Source organism: Harpia harpyja, chromosome 14, assembly GCF_026419915.1.
Source record: "Harpia harpyja isolate bHarHar1 chromosome 14, bHarHar1 primary haplotype, whole genome shotgun sequence".
Classification (NCBI taxonomy): domain Eukaryota; kingdom Metazoa; phylum Chordata; class Aves; order Accipitriformes; family Accipitridae; genus Harpia; species Harpia harpyja.
Window position 1 is genome coordinate 39,147,897 of NC_068953.1, and position 22,288 is coordinate 39,170,184.

Below are 22,288 nucleotides of genomic sequence, written 5' to 3' on the forward strand. Positions count from 1 at the left end.
TCCTCTTGTCCTATCTCCAGACACCTGACAGAAGAGACCAACACCCACCTCACTACAACCCCCTTTCAGGTAGTTGTAGAGAGCGATAAGGTCTCCCCTCAGCCTCCTCTTTTCTAGACTGAACAACCCCAGATCCCTCAGCCGCTCCTCATAAGACTTGTGCTCAAGGCCCCTCACCAACTTGGTTGCCCTTCTCTGGACACGCTCCAGCACCTCAATGTCTTTCCTGTAGTGAGGGGCCCAAAACTGAACACAGTACTCGAGGTGCGGCCTCACCAGTGCCGAGTATAGGGGAACAACCACCTCCCTGCTCCTGCTGGCCACAATGTTCCTGATACAGGCCAGGATGCGATTGGCCTTCTTGGCCACCTGGGCACACTGCTGGCTCATATTCAGCCGGCTGTCAACCAGCACCCCCAGGTCTTTCTCTGCCAGGCAGCTTTCCAGCCACTCTTCCCCAAGCCTGTAGCGCTGCATGGGGTTGCCGTGACCGAAGTGCAGGACCCGGCACTTGGCCGTGTTAAACTTCATACAGTTGGCCTCAGCCCATCGATCCAGAGTCCTGATGAACGGGATTATGTACCTGAAACCGCGTTTGTGTTTCCCAGCTACATCACAGGGTCTAATAAACACTTGCCTCCCCCTGCAAGCCCTGTCTTGTCTTACATACAGCATAGCTTCTGTGGGATGTACGTTTGTGTGTCTTTGTTCACTCACAGATAGCATGCAACGTGGCAGCCACAAGCTATAACCTGAGCAAATACTTTGACAGCCATTGGGATAGGTGAGGGTCCCACCCTACAAGCACACTGTCAGTGAGTTGTACAGTCGCTCGGCTGCAATGAGAGGGGCGGCTGTTCCCATGCATCGACTGTTCAAAGCTGACCATGGATTTGGACAGGTCGTACTCGTACCCTGTGTGTGTCCGGGAGCCTCACTGCTGTGGGGCAAATAATACGAGGATGGGGAGAAAGATGGTGTATGTTTGTGTCTGTACCATAGAGTAAAATAATCATCTGGTAGAGACTATGTCAGAATGGATTTTACTCACCCCCGAAGAAGCCTGAATGAGAGAGCGGACAATGGAAGTAGATGCTGTAATTAGTAATAAAAGGTGTTTCTTTATAGCAGAGGTGTGAAGCTTGAGGAATTAAGGAAGCCACCAAGTGGGTAGAAGATTCCTTCTTGCTGTATATAAAACTTCCCAGTCATGCTGAATAAAGCCTTAATTGGCAACTGAAATATTTCAGGCTGCTTCAGAGAGGAAGCCTTGGGCACTAGGTAGAGGAATCTGAGAGCTGTAGCAAGTGCCTTTCCACTGAGCAGCAGCTCTGGTTTGGCCATTTCCCTCTCTTGTTCAGCTCCATTCCGGCACGTTTAGTGTTGAGATTGAGGTGTTGTTAGGTTTTGTGGAGACCTTTTTTTGCAGTATTCATAACCAGTCTGAGCTGCAATGAAAGAAACTGCAAAACAAGAGCATAGAAACGCTGAAAACCAAGAAATCCTGCTATTTTCAAGCAGCACAAGGCCATGCAGCAAGCAGTAGTTGCCTTTCCCAGTGACAGTTAACTAACTTTTTGCAGCAGACTTACTTACCTTTCAGCAGAACCATTTCCCACAGTCAGCACATTGAATATGACGATATTTGCTCTTAAATGTTGTTTTAATTACCTAGGCTGAATTTCTGGATTTTTTCTGGTTTAGTGGGTTTCGACTTGGAGCTACTTGCTGGGAACCCGAGCTCCTTCCTTAGGTTCAGATCCAGCTGTACAGCTGTGGTCCCAGGTTGCGTCAAATACAGCAGATCACTCTGTTGCTGTCTGAGCGCAAGACTGTGCTCCGCAGAAATAAGCATGTGTATGTGCATTGCGCTTGACTTGCATTGTTAGACTTGCAGTGGATTCCTTCATCCTATAAACATCCAGCATGTTGCACCTCCCAAAATTAAATTTCATGATTTATCCAGGTGCAACCCTGACTGAGCAGCATCCAAATCCTGAGAGTCAGGGTTGCACCTGAATAAATAGTGGAACTTAAATTTATGTTTTTAAATTGAAATTTTGTAGCAGGGAGGCTGCAAATGCTTAAAGTGTTTGTAAAAGTATTTGTTTGTAAGATAAGAAAACACATTTTTTTAACTGGAGGACTAAAAATGGGCTGTAAAGTTCCATTTCCTTGTAGTTATTGTCTAATGTAATTAAAAAACAGAACAAAACTGAGAAAGCTCTGCCAAGGTTTGCTAACCAAGGTCGCTTTATCTGGTTTTGGTTTTTTTTTTCCATGACAGTAGTGTTTGGATCTGGCAGTGGCAGTAAAGCCAGTTGGGCAGAACTGGGGGGACTGGAAATGCTGCATCCACTTGTCACTAAACCAGTAGCCTGCTGCTACCGAGAGCAGGTGAAAAGAGTCAAGACAAGAGGTGTCCTAATGCCACAGAACAGCACTGTCACAGAGAAAAGCAGTGTGGAGGGACGTGGGACATAGAAGCAGTGCTAGCTGAGGTGTGGGTCAGACAGCGGGAGTGATCCTCTAGCGTGCAGCAGGCAGAGAAAGCGAATTGTTGCTCTGTGGTGAATGAAAACAGGCTTTCTGGGAAAGGGATTCTGAGAAATCCTCTTTTCTGTTGTCAGGAGAGACTGGAGAGGAGAGGCAAAGAAAAGCTGCGCTTGCGCTGCAAGAGGATTTTCAAGCATGTCACAGATATGACAACTAAAGGCCAGAGAGTGCATTTATATTGGAGTGCTGCTTGCTGAAATAGATAAGGGTAATAAGTCCTAGTCTTTCTTGCTCATGGCTGGCATGCAATTCATGGTTGAAACCAGTCTCATCTAGTGTTAGGAGGCAGGTTTGTGCCTGGAGTGTGTGCTTACTTCTCAAAGCATCTGGTTTTGAGTATTGCTAGAGAAATGGTAGCAGTTGGCTTTGTTCTGTTCCCCTGGAATGATTTCTGTGCTGTAATTAATTCCTGCAATTAACTTCTCAACAATTCACTTCTCAGCCGGTACCTGCTGGAGTTGTCGGGTGGGAGGAGGAACCCTTTGTTTCTTTGATCAAGCTGTAAGGTCTGAGGGAGAAAACAGAGAATCCCGCTATTAGATTATTAATCCAGCCATCATCTAAAATACCTTGCTTTGCTTCTGATCAGGGTTTCTCTACTTCAGCCTGACCCAAAGCTTAGTCCCTGACCCAAAGCCTGACCCAATGCAGTCCCTGATTGAAACTCAGAGGTGAATCACAGAATCACTGATGCCGCGTTATGAAATGAGGAGAAGAATTTACATTACAGCTAAATACTTGAACATGCCGTGCATGGAGAACCTCTGCTCAGGTGGCTGTGCCAGGTGGAAAACAAAAAATGATGGGTGGTGAACAGGCTGTGAATGAAGAGGTCTGCTGCCACCAACAGCTGTGTTTCTGGGGGTAGGCACACGAAGGACTTCATAGTTACAAACAGGGCATTGCTACAATCTAAATAGCCCTTGAAAATAAATCTGGGACTAGCTGAGCTGCTGTTTGAAGCTGTTAAATACCCGTGAGTTGATATTGCAGGTCCAGAGGACTGAGAGCACGCCTGCCATCTAGACCCAAGCAGTTTTAGCTTTCAGAGGCAGCAAACATCAAGTGGATCAGCAACATCCTTATGTCCTTGCTTTGTTTAGATTCCTTGGACCTTTTCTGGCAGGCCTAAGCTTGTCTTTCTGTTGAATCTGGGGTCTGGTCCAAGTTTTATTCCAGTTAGGCAGAATAACACTTGTCTGAGTCTCCCCAGCCTGTTCAAGGGTCAGTGCATTCTCTTTGCTGCCAGTATTGCACTGTGAATACAGTTTGTTTGTTTATTTTTTTGCTTCTCAGGCACAGGAGAACAGCAGTGGAGTCGGCAGCAGTAGCAATTCCTCTAAGAAGAAGACCAAATATGTCAGCCTGTATACCAAGGAGGGGCAAGACAAACTGGCTGTCCTGATCCCTGGGCGTCACGCCTGCGAGTGCCTGGGCCAGAAGCACAAGCTCATCAACAACTGCCTGGTTTGCGGGCGCATTGTCTGCGAGCAGGAGGGCTCTGGACCCTGCTTGTTCTGTGGTGCTCTGGTTAGTAATGAGGTAGTTTTTATTTGCCATGCTTCGAGTGTAGTTTGCTGAGGGCTTTGAAATGGCATGGGGCTAAATTAGCCTCTCAGGTCAAAGTTCCTCTAGCAAAGTCCTCCAGGCTCTAAAGCTGGGCAGGAAAGAACCTGTACTATCTCCTTCTAGGGGAAGGAGAACTGCTGTGGCTTTAAGTCACTTTGTGTTTCTTCTATGATGTGCCATGTGAGAGAGCAGAGAGGTTTCCCTCATAATTTACATCACTTTGGAGTTTGCCTGATTTATGACAGTCTCCTGTGGCTGTCCTGTGCATCATCCTAGTGTCCAAAATGTGTGTGAGGCTTCAGCCCCATCCTGGGCACAGCCCTGGTAGCCTTGTAAGGAGCAAGAGACATGGCCAGGGCCAGCGTGCTGATGTTTCTTCAATGCTTGTGCAGTATGCATCATTTGGGGTACCTGTTACACCCTGTATTTGGTTGAAAGGGCACCTTTTGGAGAAAGGGGGCAAGATAATGATGGCAGATTAAGTAAAGTGAACTTCAGGAGAGAGGAGAATATTGGTTGGATGAAGAAAATGTTTTAAATCAGATTGGTTGCTATTTTTAAGGATCTGTTTAACTCCAAGTGGCCAACCAAGAGAGAGGACCTCTGTGTTAAGCATTGTTCATCTGCCTGGGGAGGTTCAGGGTGCATTTCTCATCCTTTGAGATCACCTAGCAGTGTGCCCACCCAGAGAACCAAGAAAGACCAAGCTGTACATTTCTCATGGATTGCTTTTAGTGAGGAACAAGCTTTCAGGATTCTCCCCGTGTAAATAACACCGAAGGGAAGGAGGTGTGGACCATCTTGGCCACTTTAAACAGCTTACCCTGAGCTGTTGTCCAAGGCTCTGAAGCTGGTCAAGCATGTGATGTCCTTCCTAAGTCTTCATTTTCTTTTTTTTTTTTTCCTTAGGTGTGCACTAAAGAAGAGCAGGACATTCTTCAACGGGACTCAAACAAGAGTCAGAAGTTGCTGAAGAAGCTCATGGCAGGTCAGTAGCAATTACATACCTGTAATATAATGAATCCAATCAGTTGCACAACAGCAGGAGCCCTCCTCTGCCTCACTGTGCTACACTTGCCTTAATGCTGTGTAGGAATGAGAGTGTGTGTGTCCTGGTGTCTAAATTGTCTAGATCTGTTTGTCGATATTATAAGGAATTGCTGGCAATGTCTAAAGGTAATTCTTTCTTGGGAGCTGACACCTGAGTGTTTCTCTGGGATGTAAATTGCCAGGACAGTTTGTGAACTTTATTTGCTTCAGACTTTACTGAGCCACTTGTCCTCGTTGCTGCATGGTGTCTGTGGTGGGCATTAAAAGGATGGCTGGGAAGTCAGCTCCTTTTATCCTCTCTGCAAGCACTCAGCAGCATTTCTGGACTTCAACAGAGGTGATAACTGTGAGTGTCAAATGGCAGTGTATAATGTCCTTACCCAGAGGCCCCAAGGCTGCTCGTTAGGCATTCCTGAATTAATCACATGAACTGGATCATTGTAGCAGTCCTTGAAAATTAGGGTAAGTCTCATGTGGAATGTGTGCTGTGGAAGATGAAGTGCTGCTATCTGATTTGCTGGGTCTAGAGAGGTGGTGGTTAATATTTTCTAATGACTCTTCTTGTCTAACACTTATCTTGTGAGCTAAAAATAGGAACAGAGCCAAGGAAAGCAAGAGGAAATAATACCCAGTCTCCCAGCAAAGACCTGTGCATTATGGGGATGTTTGTCTGAGTTTAGCTGAAATATAGCCAAGGTCACAGTGTTCTTGGTTGAAAAACACACTTTGCTGAAGAACTGGGGAAATATTTACTCTGGGTCTCGGTGTCAACTTCTTTTTAGAGCTGATGAGATGGCAGGAGGTGCTGTAAGTCCCTGACAGTAACAGCTGATCACAGAGTCAGTCTGTTTATAATCTTCCTGTAGAGATCCTGATGTACTTCAGGATCCCCTTTTCTTACCCATTTTATCGGTCTTCCCTGCTGCCCCTGCCAGGTCTTGTTTTGTGTATTATCTGTGTAGGTGAAAGCTGAAACGTGGTTAGCTATTTGTCTTGGGGGTGAAAAAATGTGGATCAGCAACGACAGGGAAATACAGGCTTTTTTGTTTCCCTGAAATAAAGGTGTTAGCCTGCGTGATGTCTTGTGTGAAATACATTCGTTTGTTCTATTGTGGCTTTGATGGAAGCTGGGGTTTTTTTGTTTGCTTTTGTTTGTTTGGGTTTTGGCCCCTTGCCAGAACTGGTAAGAAAGAAGAGTTCCTTGCTGGGAATAGATTTCTCCATCTCCAACAACAGCTGGTCTGAAAAACCTGCTGAAGGTGTGTTGGGGGAGGATTTAATTTGCGAGAGGCTTGTACAGCAGCAGACAGAAGGCTTGCTCTGTGCTTAACTGGCAATTGTCAGTGATCTGTTGTGACCAAGAGTCCCTTTGTGGAGGTGATAACACTTAGGAGAGAATTTGGCCTTTAGGAGGGGACTGTGGTTGGTGACAGATGGAATTTAGGCTGCCCAAATTGTTAGTGAAGGGTGAAGGAGAATCAAAAGACCAAGACCTTCTCTCTAAACACTACCTAGACGTTGTCACTGTAGTATTTAAATGCTTGCTCCTCTTTGGAGGAAGGAGTCTGTGAAAGGGGCTACAGGGAAAATTGGGGCTTGAACCTGGTTTGGAAAGGTGCTGATCTTGGTGCAAAGTTCTTCTTTTAGCTCCTTGAGTGGCATTTGTTTTAGGGGGCATTTCTGCAGCCAGGCCCACCAAGACTGGGCTTTAAATAACTTACTATTGAGCTGTGATTTATTTTCTATCTCAGGTGCTGAAAGTTCAGGGAATTTGGATGCCATAAGCAAAGACTTACTTCCTCGACAAGAAGCTAGACTCAAAGCAGGCCTGGAGATGGCTGTGAAACACAAAGACAAGTTGTTGGAATTTGACAGGACAAGGTAAGATACTAGCTGTGAGACTATTGTGAAATAGCATCAATTATCTGGCAGGCTAAGCTGCCGTTAACAGAAATGTTAGAGAGTTCCTTCTAAAACCTGGGCTGTAGCTACAGACACCTTAACGTTGGTGTTTGGTGGAACAAGGGTGAAGCCCTTGAGTAGGTCCCATTTGAATGTCCTTGTGACTCCCCTTGTTTCACTTGCTTTGTTCCCCTGACAGTCCAGCTCTCCAGAGAGAACATAATGGAGTCGGTTGGAAGGCAGGTTTGGGGTGGTCAGCGCATGTCACCGTCCCACTGTGCTCATCTTCTACCATTGTGGTTGTTTCTCGCCAGCGTGCGTCGAACCCAGGTCATTGACGATGAATCAGATTACTTTGCCACGGACTCCAACCAGTGGCTCTCCAAGCAGGAAAGGGAAGCCCTCCAAAAGAGAGAGCAGGAACTGCGGGAGCTGCGTCATGCCTCTCGGCTTACCAAAAAAATCACCATCGACTTTGCTGGCAGGCAGATCCTGGAGGAAGATGACAGCATGGCTGAATACCACAGCAAGTGAGTGAGAACTGGCAGCGCGAAGGCATGCCCGAAAGCAGGGAGGTGAAAATCGTTACTGATAGTGGTCTGGCTGAATCTGGAAGAGCAAGTGTAAGGAAATCTGAGCAAGCCGATCCCTTGTAGGGCACCTCTGACACTAGGACGCAGTTTTGTGTTCTTTTCTTCCTTGACGGTCTTTTTGGCTTGCAGCATATCATCTCTTTTAGCACAGCTCTGCTGGGACCCTCTCCTAAGCCCAGCTGTGCGATGCTTGCACGGGGTTTCAGTAGCTGGCATGTCTGTTAAAGATAAACTGCCCTGGAAAGAGATGTTGCAGAAAGCCTATCTCAACACAACCAGTCATCTCAAATTCAAACCAAGCTGAGTTTCTGCAGTAGAGAAGAGTGACTGTTCAAATTAGAAATCAGACCAAGATGAAATCGTTTAGTTAGGGGAGGTGGTAAAAAACCGCTTTGGGTCAGAAGGGGAGAAGGGAGACATTGCTAGGGGGAAGCAGGGAATTTTCATGCCTTTTGTTTGTGCTTGCAGACTGGATGAAACCATCGAAGCCATTAATTGTGGCACACTGAGCAAGCCAGCCAGGAGCCCAGAAGCAAAGACGACTCTGAATTCTGGTGTTTTAGTGAATCCCCGTCTTCTTCAGCCTGCTCCTTTGGTCAGTATGGGTTGAATGATTTATTCTAGAGTAATGACTAACTTTGGGAGAGTTGAGCTTAAGGATTGTGAATTCTCGCATGTTTGTAGTATCTTTTTCGTCCCCTGTGTCTGAGATCCTCATTAGCCATCTGAGTTGGGTACAGAGAAGGTTTGCCAATGACCTGCTCTCTTCCCTGCTTTGGTAGATTTGGTTTGTCTGAGTTTTAGCCTCCTGCCTCCTTTTCAGGAATGTGGAAGAATTGCTGAGAGTCACCCTAATGTTTTGTCACTTTTTCAGCTCTATTTATGAAGCCTTTTCTGCCAGATTTCCAATTTCCAAAGGGCATAATCTCTACCCTCTAATTCCACTTTAATCTTGGTGTTCTTGCTGTATGCTAAGCGTTTGGAGATTGGACGATTCCCAGTTTTGAGTGTTGACAGCTGTGAACATGCTTTGAAAATTGTATCTTCCTGTGAATGTTCTGAAACACCAGCAGGTAGATTTATTCTTTAAATCTGTAGTTTAGCTACATAGATGCATAGAAAGGAAAAGCCACACAGAGTGGAACATGACCTTGTTTTTTGTACTGCCAAAGTATGGCATGTAAGCACAGTGAGCTCGCAGGGGAAGGAAGAGTGATCGCGATAAGAGTAATACCTCTGTCCTTAAATGAAGAAAAACTTCAAATAGGATTTGCACTTGATATACATTGTTCCTAGAGAGGTGCTAACCTTTTTCTTGTTTCTTTTGAACACTCTGAAGTGGGTGGACCAAACTGGTTTGCTCCCACACAGGAAAGCCATCCATTTGATGGGCGCTGGAAATGAGTCTGGCTCAGAGCGGAACAGGTTGCGGATTCAGGATCGAGAGTTGCAGGAGATCTCAGATGACGGTTGGTGCCTCAGCATGCATCAGCCTTGGGCTTCCTTGCTCATAAGAGGAATCAAAAGGTAAAGGGGTGGCCTGAACTGTGATGTATCCTGGTCAGCTCTTGCTTCGTAGGTGAGATGGGAAGTTGTGTTCCTAAGAGGACCTCTGTGGACTCGCTTGCTTTGTACAGTGACTGATACCTAGTGATAGCTCCAGGTTTGGAAGCCGTGCTTCCTCATCCAGTGTACTGATGGTTTGAGAAGCCTGTGAATCTGTTTTTCATGAGAGTAGGTAACCTGGAAGTTACAAATTCCTTCACAGTGGGTAAATTTAGAGAGAGTCTGAGATTTCTGCATTATAGTTAGGGGTGTACCTTTCTGGAATTTGAAAGGCAAATAAGCTGAAAATGTGAAATATGTTCTTCTGGTCTTTTTGACCCTCATAAAGAGGCCAACAGTGGCACCAGGTTTTGTTTAAAAAAAAACACACCCCTCCCCCGCCCCCCCCTTGCCACTACCTTCCCTTTCTGGGCTAGGAATCAGGTTACAAAGAGAAGCTCCTTCAGCCCAGCATCCCTGGCAGGTTAATTCACCTTTCCTACCATTAATATAGAACAAAGAATCTTCTTTAGCCTTTTTTTCCCTTTCCTTCACAGAATTTTTCATTTTAGAGGGCAAAGCTTTTTCACTTCCCAATCTAAAGATGCTGTAAATCTTAACATGCCCAGCTTCTGCGTCCAGGTGGTCTGGGATGCTGTCAGCCGCTCCGATACAGCTGCGGCATTGATGCCTAGCGCCCATTCTGGGATCCCCAAGAGCTGCAGCTAACGACCGCTTCTTACAGTGCATGGTCTGTTATTACTCCCTAGATTGCCTGCTTACTGTGTGTAACTTTTTGAGCTTGTAAGGGAATTGTATGAGCAGATTGTCCTACACATGTCTGGCATACTGCTGTATTTGCAGGGGATTGGTGTCCTTTTTTGTTGTTGCTCTAAAGCCATGAGGACATGCTCTGCTTGTGGCATTATTTCTTGCCCATCTCAGCTTTTCTCTGTAGTGCTGACACATTGCTTGAGTTTAAATAGTCAGGGCAAAGCTTAGCAGCAGGAATTGCGTAGTGAAACGTTCAATTGAAAAATCTGTCTGTGTGGGTGATTTCTGCTGAAATTTAAGTCCTAAATTCTCCTTTGTTCTCTAGGGTGGAGGGCAGGACCTGGTACACATCTCATAGAGGGCGGTTATGGATTGCAGCTACTGCTAAGCGACCTTCCCCTCAGGAAATCTCTGAACTGGAGACCACCTACAGAATGCTGCTCCGGAAAGGTGAACTTCTCTCCTTGGATCTTTGTATTATTTGGTACATTGAGCCATGTAATGAGCAGTGTCAGAAAGCTCTCTCTGCTGAGCAGTTATTACTGCTTCACTTTTTCACCTTCTGTTCTTGAAATTCTCTTCATCCTTTCTGCATTTCGTCAGCGGAATGGGCATGGTGGCAGACTTTAACTCCATCCTTTAGCTGGTCACGTCCTCCAAGCACAAACACCGTCAAATTGCATCTGACTTCTGTGATAGCTTTTGACAGCAAAGGACTTCATTTTATTCTTGGCTCAAGCAACAAGCTATCAAGTGTGTGCTTGCGTGCCTGTGAAGTGGCTTGTGCTTCAGTCTGTTTACAACGATGTTAAAGGCTTTTCATGTATTCTGACCTTGCAGAAATCAGGACTGAAAAGCTGCAGGTTCTCAGGAAGATGTTATTCTCTCATGTGGGTAGGAGGATGCTGGTGGCTGCACTGCACCTGTTTGTGCGGTGTTTCTGCATGTCACCCAGCTTAAATGTCATACAGCAGGATTGTCTGCCACCTCATCAGGGCAAGGAGCTCTTCCTGCACTATATGTTCTTCTGTCAGAAGCTAAGCAGGGAAAGGTGTATATATAATTAAATTTCCCAACCTCAGTCCTGTCATGGTGAAGATCCTGAGCTGGAAAAAGAATGACAGGGTGCTAAAATTGCTGTATGTTTTCTTGTGCCTCAAAAACTAGAAGTGCGTGGAGGTGAGGGAAGGGCACCTGGGGGTTAGAAGACCCCAGCTATGTTTGTGGGGATGTCGTCCTCTGAAGAGATATTTCTTTTCATGCAGATGTGGAATTTCCAAGCGATTACCCCTCAGGGTGCCTCCTAGGCTGTGTGGACGTGACTGATTGCTTATCGCTAGAGCAATTTAATGAGCAGGTGAGTACAGCAAATAAACCTTTGCAAGCTTGCATTAGCCAACACACTTTTACAGTAGTGTAACTCACCTCCATGAGATGCTCTAGAGGAGACATTGAATGGAGATTTTAGACTGTGTTGAGAGAAGACACAACTACTATGCAGTCTTGTATGGCTAGAAAGAGAACGTACCAAGAAAGTGCATTTCAACAATGGTGGAAGGGAGCGGTAGGCTAATACAGACTAAATCCATCATCGGCCTCTCTGGCAGTGGGGTAGTTTGGTTGAAACTAGTTTCTCACATACTCTGAAACTCTTTTCAATAAGGACTTATGCCTGTTTAATTAAACCAACACTAGCTTGAGAGATGATGCTGCAAGGGCTCATGACAGTCGTTGCTTCCCTTGCTGCACGGATGGATGTGCACCAGGATGCAGCAGCTGTGCTGGACTGTGGAAAACAGGAACCTGCAATGCATTAATATTGTATTTCTGGTTTTCATCCTCATTTGGCAAACTTGGGAGCTTACATCTTTCCTGGATGTGGCTTCTAAAGTACTGATTGTTTCTCTTAAAGAAATTTCATGGGGTTGTTGTAGAAAGAATTGCTCCAAGTTTTGCCCAGCCAGGCAGCAATTTTGTGCTACCTCTGGGCATAACTATGCTGATCTTCCCATCTCAGGGAGGACTCTGGATTAGGAAAGGTCAAGTACCTGTTTGGCTGCTTTTGGAGTGCAGCAAACAACTCCCTGAGCACAGCCAGCAGAGACTTTGTAGTCATTGCAGTGATTTGTGTGGCAGAGGACGTGAAGGGGCTGGAAACTCAAGACAGCGTAGAAGTGTGTGGAAAACTCTGCAGCAATGGTGGTGATGTGCCATGGGACCTTGTCCCTGTCCCTGTGGTGCCAATGGGATCAACTACTGTGGTATAAGAGAGGGTAGCTTGGCCCAAGCACAGGCATCTAGGTCTGTAGCTGCTGGACCTGCCTGGTGCTTCTTCCTGGAGCTGGAGGTCACAGTGGCCTCGCTGGTGAGAGTTGTGCTCTGGCTGGGGCACTGAGTCACCAGGAGAAGCAGCTGTGGGAGGAGGTAAGCACCCTCCCACCAGGGAGGATGGACAGGAGAGCAGCAGGGTCTTCACGGAGACCCTGCAGAGAGGACATCCAGAACCCCTAGATATGGGAAAGGAGGGACAGCTGGAGCTTACAGTGGATCAAGACTCCCAAGGAAGTCAAGGGACATTTAAGTGGCCTTTTTCTGAATGAGGCAGGTGATTTGAGGACCAGGGACACAAATAAGTTTGAGGTACTGAGGCCTTCTTCACCTCAGGCTTCACCAGCAAGATGTCCCAGACATCTCGTGCCTAGAGGCAGAGTACAAGGAAGTGGGGGACTACCTGTAGTGAAGGGAGATTGAATCAGGAGTCCTCTGAGAAATCTCAACCCATACAAGTCCATGGGTGCTGATGGTGTGCATCCAAATGTGCTGAGAGTGTTGGCAGGTGTCTTTGTAAGGCCACTCTTACCTTGGAAAGGTTATGGAGATCAAGAGAGGACCCTGATAACTGTAGAAAGGTGACTTACATCCATCTTTAAAAAGGGAAGGAAGGATGATCCTGGACACTTCAGGCCAGTCAGCTTCACTTTGGTCTCTGGGAAATTCACAGAGCGATTCCTCTTGGAAGCCAATTTTGGGCATGTGGAGGAGAAGGAGATTGGGAGTAGCCAGCGTGGATTTACCTAGGGTTAAAATCATGCTTGACTGACCTGATTACCTTCTATGATCCAATAGTTAGAGCAGTGACTACCTCTTACTTTGTATTTAGCAAGGCTTTTAGCCTGGTCTCCTACAGCATGCATGTATCCAAGATGAGTCATTTGAGTCTGGGTAGGTGGACTTCTAGGGTTGACAACTGGCTGGGTCATTGGGCTTCAAAGTGCAGTGGTGGTTGCCTTGTAATCTCCTTGGAGGTGGTATTCCTCAGGACTTTTTCCTCAAACTTCTTCTGTTTAATACATTTAGCAATGACCAGGGTGGGTGACGGAGTGCCCCACAATGAGTTTTTGAATGCTGCTTTTGGGGGGAGCAGTGGATATGCTTAGCAGCAGGGCTGCCATTCAGAGGAACCTCAACAGGCTGGAGGAAAGGGCTGGCACGATATTCCTGAAGGCCCAACACCAAACCCTGCCCCTGGGGTGGACTAACACCTTGCATCGGTGCTGGGGAGCAGCTCCGCTGAAGAGGCAGTGGGGATCTTAGCAGCCAGCGAGCTGAACGGGAGCCCTGGCGGCAAGGAGGGCTGGCGGCATGATGGCCCAGTATGGCCAGTAGAAGTGATTATTCCTCTTTGCTCAGCATTGGTTAAACCACATCTGGAATGCTGTGGTCACAAAAAAGGTGTTGATAAACTGGAGTGAGTCCAGTGGAGGCCACCAAGATGGTTGGGGGCTGGAGCATGTGCCCTGTGAAGAGAAGCAGGGGAAGAAGAGAGACCTTCTGCTTCCTGCAAGGAGATTATGGAGAGACAGAGCCAGGCTCTTTGCTGATGTACACGGCAGGAGGATGAGAGACAAGGGTCATAAATTGAAAGGGGAGGGTTCAATGTGACTTAAGAAAAATTCCCCAGGAGGACAGCCAAGCACTGGAGCAGGCATTGCCCAGAGGGGTTGTGTAGTCTCCATCTGTGAAGATTTTCAAGACCCGACAGGACAAAGCCATGAGCAACCTCGCCTGAATTCAATGTTGACCCCGCTTTGATCGGGAGGTTGAACTAGAGACCTCCTGAGGTCTGAGTCTCTGATGCTGTGACTGACTCCATGCCCAAAATCTGAAGCAGCAGCTTTCCTCAGGGTATGTTTTATTAACTTACAAAGCCTGCGCTTAGTACCAAGCACAGCACAGCTGTTCCTGATACTCTTTCATGCCTGTTCACTCCACTGCCCCTCGTACAAGTCAGGTTTGGTCTGATGGGAATCACCCAATTCAGACCATGTAGGGCTTGATAGTGAACCAAGACCATGTTCAGAGATGGAATAAACTGATTCCTTGGGACGGAGGAGGAGGACACACCAGGCTGATGGGCATCTTCTTGCCATGAAGAGTTGGAGAGGCATCAGCAGCTGGGGGCTGCTTCTCGTGAAGTGCCCTTCTGGCTTTCCCAGACCCTGTGAGGTTTTTTAGCAGAGAGATGCCTGGAAACTAGAGATGAAGAGAGTATTTCTGATGAGGTTGTGTCTCTTCTTAGCGGGCGGAAAGGGGAGAGGTTGGAGTACGAGCAGCAGAGGGAGCTTTGGGACTGGAATACAATGAAATCTGCAGGAGTATTTGGCCTTGTATGAGAGCAAGCCTTGAGAGAGAGAAGAGGAAAGGACACTGGGATCAGTGTAGTTTTTCTTCTGTAGCATCCACTAATGTGCAGTTTGGTCTTAAATGGAGATTCTTGTCCTTCTTCTGCTGTCTGTAACAGTGGTGGAAAAATTTGTCCTGGTCTCTCACAAGTACTTTTCTCTCTCTAACGATTCCTCCTCTTTCTTTGTGGATATGTTCTTCAGGCAGTGGTAAAATGGCTGTGACAGCTTCTTACAATCTGGAAATTGCGCTGTAGGTAACTAGCTTTTAATCTTCCCATAGAGGAGCCTCACAATTAGCTATGTTCTTTATAAATTCCTCCCAGTTTGCTGGCACCGCTTGGCCGCAGAGGCACTGGAGGAAGAGTAGTGTATTCCAGGAGCACTGTTGTCAGACCTATTGGTGAGAGACTTACGTCTCTTCTCAATGCCATGGCACTTCCTGGTTTATATTTCACTGGCTTTTTGCTGCTCCCATATTGCAAACTATTTATAATTCCTAATTTGTTGCCTTTTTGCAGTGGTTTTGTCCATTTTTTTCCCAGGATCACTTTATGCAGTGTTCATTTCCCTGGCTTGTGAGACAGAAATCAGAGATCTGAGGATCTTTCTGAAGTTGGTTTATAAGCAAATGTATGTTTTTGTGGACTATCATGTGCAGCAAGTGCATGTGAAGGAAGCTGAGATTCATTTAATTGCGAATGCTAGCAAGACGAAAAAGTGTGCAGCACCAGCTCAGAAATCTGAGTTGGATCTTGCTGGTAGTGGGAAATCCCTGCTGCTCACGTTGATGATTCAGCCCAGGTTCATCCAGCAACCAGCACCAAAGCCACTTGTCAGCAGTGTAATCCAGCCATTTCTTGGTGTACAAAGACTCCTCCTCGCTTCAGGGGAGAGAGGGAAAGGAAGATGTGATTTTGCCACGTATGGCGTGCAAAAAACATTGAATATTTTCTAAAGATCTGCAGTATATTAGCAAGTAAGGTTAATGTGATGCAACAGCAGAGACGTCTCGGAGATTAAGCCACCACGGAGCTCTTTTCAGGCACTGTGCTTTGACTCACACCTCTCCTCTTCACCAACTCATATTTGAAGCTTCTGCATTTTCTGGAAGAAATCATTTCACAAGTGCAGGGCAAGCCACGTTTGGAGATTATACCCACCACCCGAAGATGAAATAGTTCCCTCTCTTGCTCATTGTCTTTTGATGGTGATCTTGCCTTTTTCAGCAGCCATAGAAGTTTGTTTTGACTCTTGTGATCATTCATTCCCATAGGCAAGGGAGACTCTTCCTGGTCTGTCCCTCCTGCGACTTGTCTATTATTTCTCAGTCCTTTTGATGATGTCACCCACTCCCTATTTAGTACCGTCTGCAGATTTAATTTCCTTGCTGTTTGCATCCTCTCTCAGGTTGCTAATGAAGATGTTAGTGGCACCCTGCTGGTATTTTTCTATCATTATCCTCATTTAATATTTTTTTTTTTTACGCTTGTGCTCAAAAAACAAAATCAAGCAACTATGCCCCGTTTTGCTGGATGCTGCACCAGCAGACTCCGAGCAAGTCCCTGCCCTGAGAGCTTGCAGTATTATTAAGGACTGGTTGTTTATCCGCATTATTACCGGACATGCAAGTCTGGCCTTGCGTAACCCCTTCAGAGGGGTCAGTCTTGCAGCTCTGCCCTACGTACAGTATTTGAAGACGGATTGATGTTGAAGTGGTTTGTGGATCTTCAGGGCTGTGAGAGAAGCGATGACAGAACAGGATCTTGTATGCAGTAGCTGGCAGGGAGCAGAGGAAGAGCAGAGAAGAGATGTCCTTGTGATTAAAATCAGCGTCACGTCAGATGACATTGCCCTAATCCCAGTTGTGCTACTTATTGCGTGAACTAGTTAAATCCGTTCCTCTGGGTCTCTTTCCCACATGGAAAACAAAGCAGTGCTTCCCCATCAGAAGTTATTTACACCTAATTTTACTGCTCAAAGCTGTGATCTCTGGATTGAAGCTGCTCTAGGAGCAGAAGTTATTGTCAGGTAGGAAAGTCCACCCCAGGTATCGAGTGTCGCTTGCTTTGTTTGCAGGGGAGTGAAGCAGAAGCTGCTTTCTGAATTCAGCCCTGCTGCTGAGGGTGGGTGGTTGGCTGGTGCCAGGAGATCCCTCCGCGTGGCTCTTGAATCTCAGTATTTCCAGTTGAGCTTTGCACATCTTGCACCTCCTCAGAGCGCGTTCTGGGCTCGTTTCCTTCTCTTTGTGGCAGCCACCCAAAAAGCCTTGGTTGAGACCAGAATGATCCCTTTGTTATGCTTTTCGATGCTAAAGGTAACCTGGAAACTTTTTTCCCCCTGTCGAGATCTGAGCGTTGACGACGGCTTTTCCTTGCTCCGGGGCTGACGTCACCGACACCTTGAGCAGAGCAAGGAGCTGCCTTTCTTTTCCTGCATGAGGTGTTGGTGACTTCAGCAGCACTCACTGGGGAAACATGGGATGGTGCAGGCAGGGCTTGGCAAGAGTCTAAAGCAAGCAGGGAACTATTTACATTTATACCATTTTAATGTGCTCTGAAGTCCATGTTCATTTTGCTAATGACTTTGATCTGAGAGACTATTACTTTAACTGGAAAAAGAACGTTTCCGCTGCTGCTATTTTAGTAGTTGATAGGTGTGTTTGGACTTACTTTGAATGCAAGCGCGCACACATGCCGATATCTAGATGTAGCTATTATCTCGGGCTGAAATACTGGGTAATTATGTTTGACGGGAGTAAAGTGTTTATTTTTCATTTCTAGGTGATCACTTAGTGTCCTAAATCTGCACAAGGGAACACGTCTAAGCTATTTTTGTGCCATGAGATTGCTACTATCATTTAAATAGGCTTCATCTTTCCCTCTCAGGAAATTTGCATTTAATCTCTTGTCCTCCTCTTCCCTCCCCGGTGAAAATAACACAAAAAAAAAAAAGAGACTTGGGTGCCAAGCATACAGGACTCGCTTTAAATTCTCAAACAGGAGTGAAGAAGAAGGGTAGAAATTTTCTATATTTAGACTCCAGAAGGTGCCTGTTTAGATTATCTCCAAATAAAGGAACAATAGCCCGCTGGTAATATTTTCCTAAGAAAGAAGTTCACGAGGGGAAGAAACACAAACATATACATTGATGTGTACTTCGAAGAACAGTATAAATACGTAGAAACTTTTTATGAGGACCTTCTCCCTGAAGTAAAGGTTTCCTAATGTAGGCCCTGAGCAAGACAAACGCTTGTTTGTGTGGTGCTGTGGCTGTCCTGGCACCTCCGCTCACCCCCACCAACGGAATATTTGCCTTCTCATTCCTGAGGCTTAGTTATTGCACCTCTACCGATAAATGATTTTTAGCAGGGTTTTGAAGGCTAGATCAGATATACTTCCTTCTGCAGCAATCTAGGTGGCTGTTAATGATTGCAACCGATGAAAGGCCTTTGAACTTTACGGGTCCCTGAATTCTCCTAAGCTGAATTTGTCTTTCGCGTGCAGCCTGATGCCAGATCAAGTGGTATTAGGCATTAGTCTGGCTTGCAGGGATCTATGGGTGATGCATCTCTTTATTGGGTTTCTCACTGCATAAAGCCCCCCCTGGTTTGTGGTTCTAGGCGCAAAGCAGAGCAGGCATGCAGCTGGTTTGGATTATAGATGGTAAGAGATGGGGGAGTTTTTCCTTATGTGAAGTGCTTTGGTTTTCATCAGAGACTCTTCTAAGGCTCCAGCTGCCTTGCATAAGCCAGCAGGTTTACTGAGGCCACTGCTCAGTCTGTTAAGATGAAGGAGAGATTGTCACTTGATGATGATTAATTTAGGAATGCATTAACATGCCAAAGAAATCGAATGATAGAGGCTAGCTTGCCCTCTCCTCTGGTTTCCTAGACCCTAGGGAAAAAATGAAGCCAAGGCTGAAGCATATGACTTAATTAATGATGACTGTGGACTTAGCCTCTGCTACCATTTCAGCAAACTAGTCAGTGATCTGGGATTATTTTTTTTCTTCTTTCAGATGTGGTCACTGATACTTGCCGCCTTCTTGGTGTTTGGTTTTCATTTAATCCTGAAACCAAGGGTTAGATAAAATTGACCTCGAGCCTGGCTGCTGCTCAGGTGCCCCACACCCTCGCCATCCGGTTGTAGTTCCACCAGGTTGAGCCGTGACCACCCTTTAGATGGTGACCCCAAATGACAGAGGAGCTGGCAGCTACAGAATATAACCACTGCAGTAAATGTACGAGTGCCCAAGCACTATGCTTGCTTAAGCTTTCATTGGCGTGTCATTGATTTCATAACGCTGAACATACCGGTCGCTCAGATGCGTATCCTGGTTCTGCCACGCGTTGGGCCGTGAGAAATCCCGTCACGTTAGTGGGATTGAATCAATAGCTGGAAGCAGCCGCCAGCGTCACAGCTTCTCGGGGAGTAGCAGCAAGGGTCAGCGTGGGGAGTGGCAGCTGCCGAAGTAAACCAGGGCAGGGACGTGGATGCCTTATCTGCGCAGGGCTGTGCTCACCAAAGTTAGGTTTTTTCCAAAGTTCAGCTGATCTCCGTCACCTGCTGTGCTCAGCTGTGCCGTTTTACCCCCTTGCTTTGCAACTCTGATTTATGAAAGGACTTTATGAAGCTAATTGAAGATGTCTAGCTGTATCTAGCAGGGTGCAGGTGCTGTGAGCTGCTTGAGCCAGAAGCAGGTGCCCTGGTTTCCCCTCGTCTCCTTCTCCCTGTTGCCTCTTTCCTCCTCCTTGCCAGGTCTTGTCCAACAGCGCACGTGGTGAGGCTGCATTGCAGCTGAGGTTAGCCCTGCCTCTGCCATCCCTTGGCACAGGAGGATGAAAATGGCTCTTTCATCGGAGCCTAGCACACTACTGAATATTTTTCCAAGTCCACCCAGTTTTCCCTTACGGTCATCAGGCACTGTATAAACATCTCGAGCTTTTCTCACGCTGCTTGTAGGGTTTACCACGGGCGGGTGTTTTCTCAGGCTGGGATTTGAGCCGCAGAAGGGTGTTGGTGGCTGTAGGTCCAGCGACGCTGGTTCAGGCAGAGCAGGGGGCTGCAGTGTGCCCGGTGTTTGCTGGCACTGCTGAGTCCTCCAGGTCTCCCTGCAGACTGGAGCCCTGGCAGACTGCTCAGCGTTTTAAAATCTGAGTGCACCAGCACGAGTTTGAATATTAAATCTACATTTCAAAGTCCTGTTATTACTTATTACGTTTTAATTGCTTCCCTTGCCCTTTGAATCAAAGTACAGCTTGTGGTGTAGGAACATGATGAGAGCTGAGCTCAAGGCTGGGAGGCAGAGAACACCCACCGGATGGTTCTGACTGGCTGGGGAAAGGATCCTGCAGCGATCCCAGCCTGCTGTGTCTGGATCTGGTTGCGTACCAGCTAAGCATGCAAGGGGCAGAGCAGGCAAGGACTGACAGGCATCGTTGTGGGAAGAAGGGGAAAGGAAGGCAGGCTAGCAAAATTCCTTGTGCTTCCTTGCGAAGGGAGCCTATGCCAGCACATGATCTGCCAGCAGCAGATGTAAGCTCTCAAAAACAGCAGGGAGGATGTTGACTGCAACAATGCATCAAGGCTGTGGTTTGTAACCTCAATAGTAAGGCAGTTAACTTTTTTTTTTTTTAACAAAGACATTTTGATTGCCAAATCCATAACCATTAGCAGCTGTGGTTTTGAGCTGTTCCTTCCTCACACATTGCAGTCTAGACCTGACAGGCTTTCAAACAAAAGTTTGGCTGCTGACTTTTGTTTGTGTTTCTTTAAGATCCTGCTTTTTTTCTTTTCACCCATTCTGTTGATTCGGATTGAACATTGATGTGTATCCCTTTCCTAACCCAGCCTCCGTGGAATGGCTTCTCTGCACCCATGTGGTCTTCTGTGGCCAAGGGCAGTGTGTAGAGTTCCTTGGGTGCGTGTTCACAAGGCTGCAGTACTGGCTGTTTCTGCCTCAGGCTAGAAAATTTGGTGTTTGTAGAAAGTTGGATCTGCTTTGGGGTTTCTGTTTAGGAAAACGTTATGTTTCTCACGGGCCAAAGGCTGGTTGACCTGTGCTAAGGCAGAGGGAACGGGTCCTTAAAAGATGATGCTTGAAAACATTCTCCAAGTTGAAAGTTTGGTGCAAGACCATGTCACGAGGGAGATCAAACCTTGAAGTGAAGCACTTGGTGCTCTGCAAGCTCTTTCCAAAACTGGAGGTCTGAGTCAGGAGAAGGTGACACAGAGCAGCGGCAAACCTGGATCTCCTGGCTCAGGCGATGGCTCCTGTTGCCAGTCAGGTGTCACCTTTGTGGGAACGTACCCTGAGCACTTCAGGGTGAAGGCTGGGTTGGAAAAATTGGCTAGATAATCCCCAAAAGTGAATGTCCTTGTAAAGAGACAGTGGAGACTACTGCTGTTAGAACAACAGACGGGGAAATGATGCTTCAACACCACTCTCCTTGGAAAAGCGACAAGGGTGGACACGGCTTGGGCACAGCGGTTCCTGAAGCCTGGTCCTGCAGTCTGTGAGAAGGACGGGATTTTTTTTTCCCCCTTGATATTAAATAAGTTGTACCTGCAGAAGGGCCACAGAGCCGATAACTGAGCTTCAAGCACTGGATCGGTTTTGGCTGCAGCTGTACCTGGGCAGGTCCGCAGGGTAGCTGCAGGCAGGAACCAGGGATACTGCTGTTGGTGCCCGACTGAAATCAGGCAGTTTGCAGCACCCACAACTGGATAAGCATCGTCTCTCTCATTTTTGATGGCTCCATTTCTCCTGCATCCATGTCTCCATGTTGCAGGCATTGCTGCGAATGCCCTTCTTTGGCTGCGGCACCCCTGTTGCCCGCCAGAAACTCCCGACTTTCTTTTCCCTTTTGCAAACCACTAAAGAAACATTTTCTAGCTGGATGGTGAGCAATTTCCCTCCGGAGAGGACGAGAAAATGGCTGTTTAGTAGTTAATTACCTGTTACGTTAGTCTGACAGCTATGAAGCTTATGAGGCATGCAAGAAGAGCGGATCCGCCTTTCCCACAAATCACCAAGAAAACAGGGTGAAGGAAGTTGTGCCTGGCTCCCAGGGGGATGCCTTGTGTCCTGCTCCTCTCCCTTGCACGTGGCCAAGGGGCTTCTCATAACACCCGGGGAAGAGCCCAGTGCGTGTTTTTGCCTGCTGGGGAAAGCTGATTTATTGCCACTGCTGGTTACAGCAGCCCTGCTCTTTCGGAGGGAACGCCGTCTCCGCCAAGATTATTTTTTTTCCCTTTGAATGCATTTTACGGTGAGCTCTCTTGCCAACACATGGGCTCCACTTGCTTTTATTCTTTCCAGACAGTGTTGCTTTCCAGTGCTGCCTCTTTTATTTCGAAGCTCTTGGAGAGCAGCAGGGAAATGAAGGCTGAAGCTGGTGTCCTGGCCCGGCGCTGGCTGGCAGAGCAAGCTGTATTTCCCATGTTGTTCACTGAGGAGGCACGCCAGGAAAATGATTCAACCCTTTCCATTATTAACCTTGCAGAACATCTCAGCCACCTCCTTGCTGTTCAGTGCCAGTGCCCCAAGGCCACCCCCCGGCAGCTGTAAGATGGAGAGGATGGCAGCAGCCCGCAAAGGACTACAGGTTCCAGC

General features: G+C 46.9%; 1 protein-coding gene and 1 long non-coding RNA gene across 3 annotated transcripts in view; one reads left to right on the forward strand and one right to left on the reverse strand.

The window, feature by feature from the left end:
- The window catches only part of LOC128151295 (uncharacterized), a 92,556-nt gene that overhangs the window by 8,171 nt on the left and 62,097 nt on the right, over nucleotides 1-22,288 (reverse strand). The window lies entirely within an intron of this gene.
- TRIP4 (thyroid hormone receptor interactor 4) overlaps nucleotides 1-22,288 on the forward strand; it is a 34,920-nt gene that overhangs the window by 1,717 nt on the left and 10,915 nt on the right. For both annotated transcript variants that reach the window (XM_052808578.1, XM_052808580.1), the window contains exons 4-11: nucleotides 3,853-4,086; nucleotides 5,035-5,113; nucleotides 6,927-7,056; nucleotides 7,392-7,607; nucleotides 8,139-8,265; nucleotides 9,010-9,197; nucleotides 10,315-10,439; nucleotides 11,255-11,346. In XM_052808578.1, coding sequence (XP_052664538.1) covers nucleotides 3,853-4,086; nucleotides 5,035-5,113; nucleotides 6,927-7,056; nucleotides 7,392-7,607; nucleotides 8,139-8,265; nucleotides 9,010-9,197; nucleotides 10,315-10,439; nucleotides 11,255-11,346 — 1,191 coding nt within the window. The remainder of the gene's footprint in view (nucleotides 1-3,852; nucleotides 4,087-5,034; nucleotides 5,114-6,926; nucleotides 7,057-7,391; nucleotides 7,608-8,138; nucleotides 8,266-9,009; nucleotides 9,198-10,314; nucleotides 10,440-11,254; nucleotides 11,347-22,288) is intronic.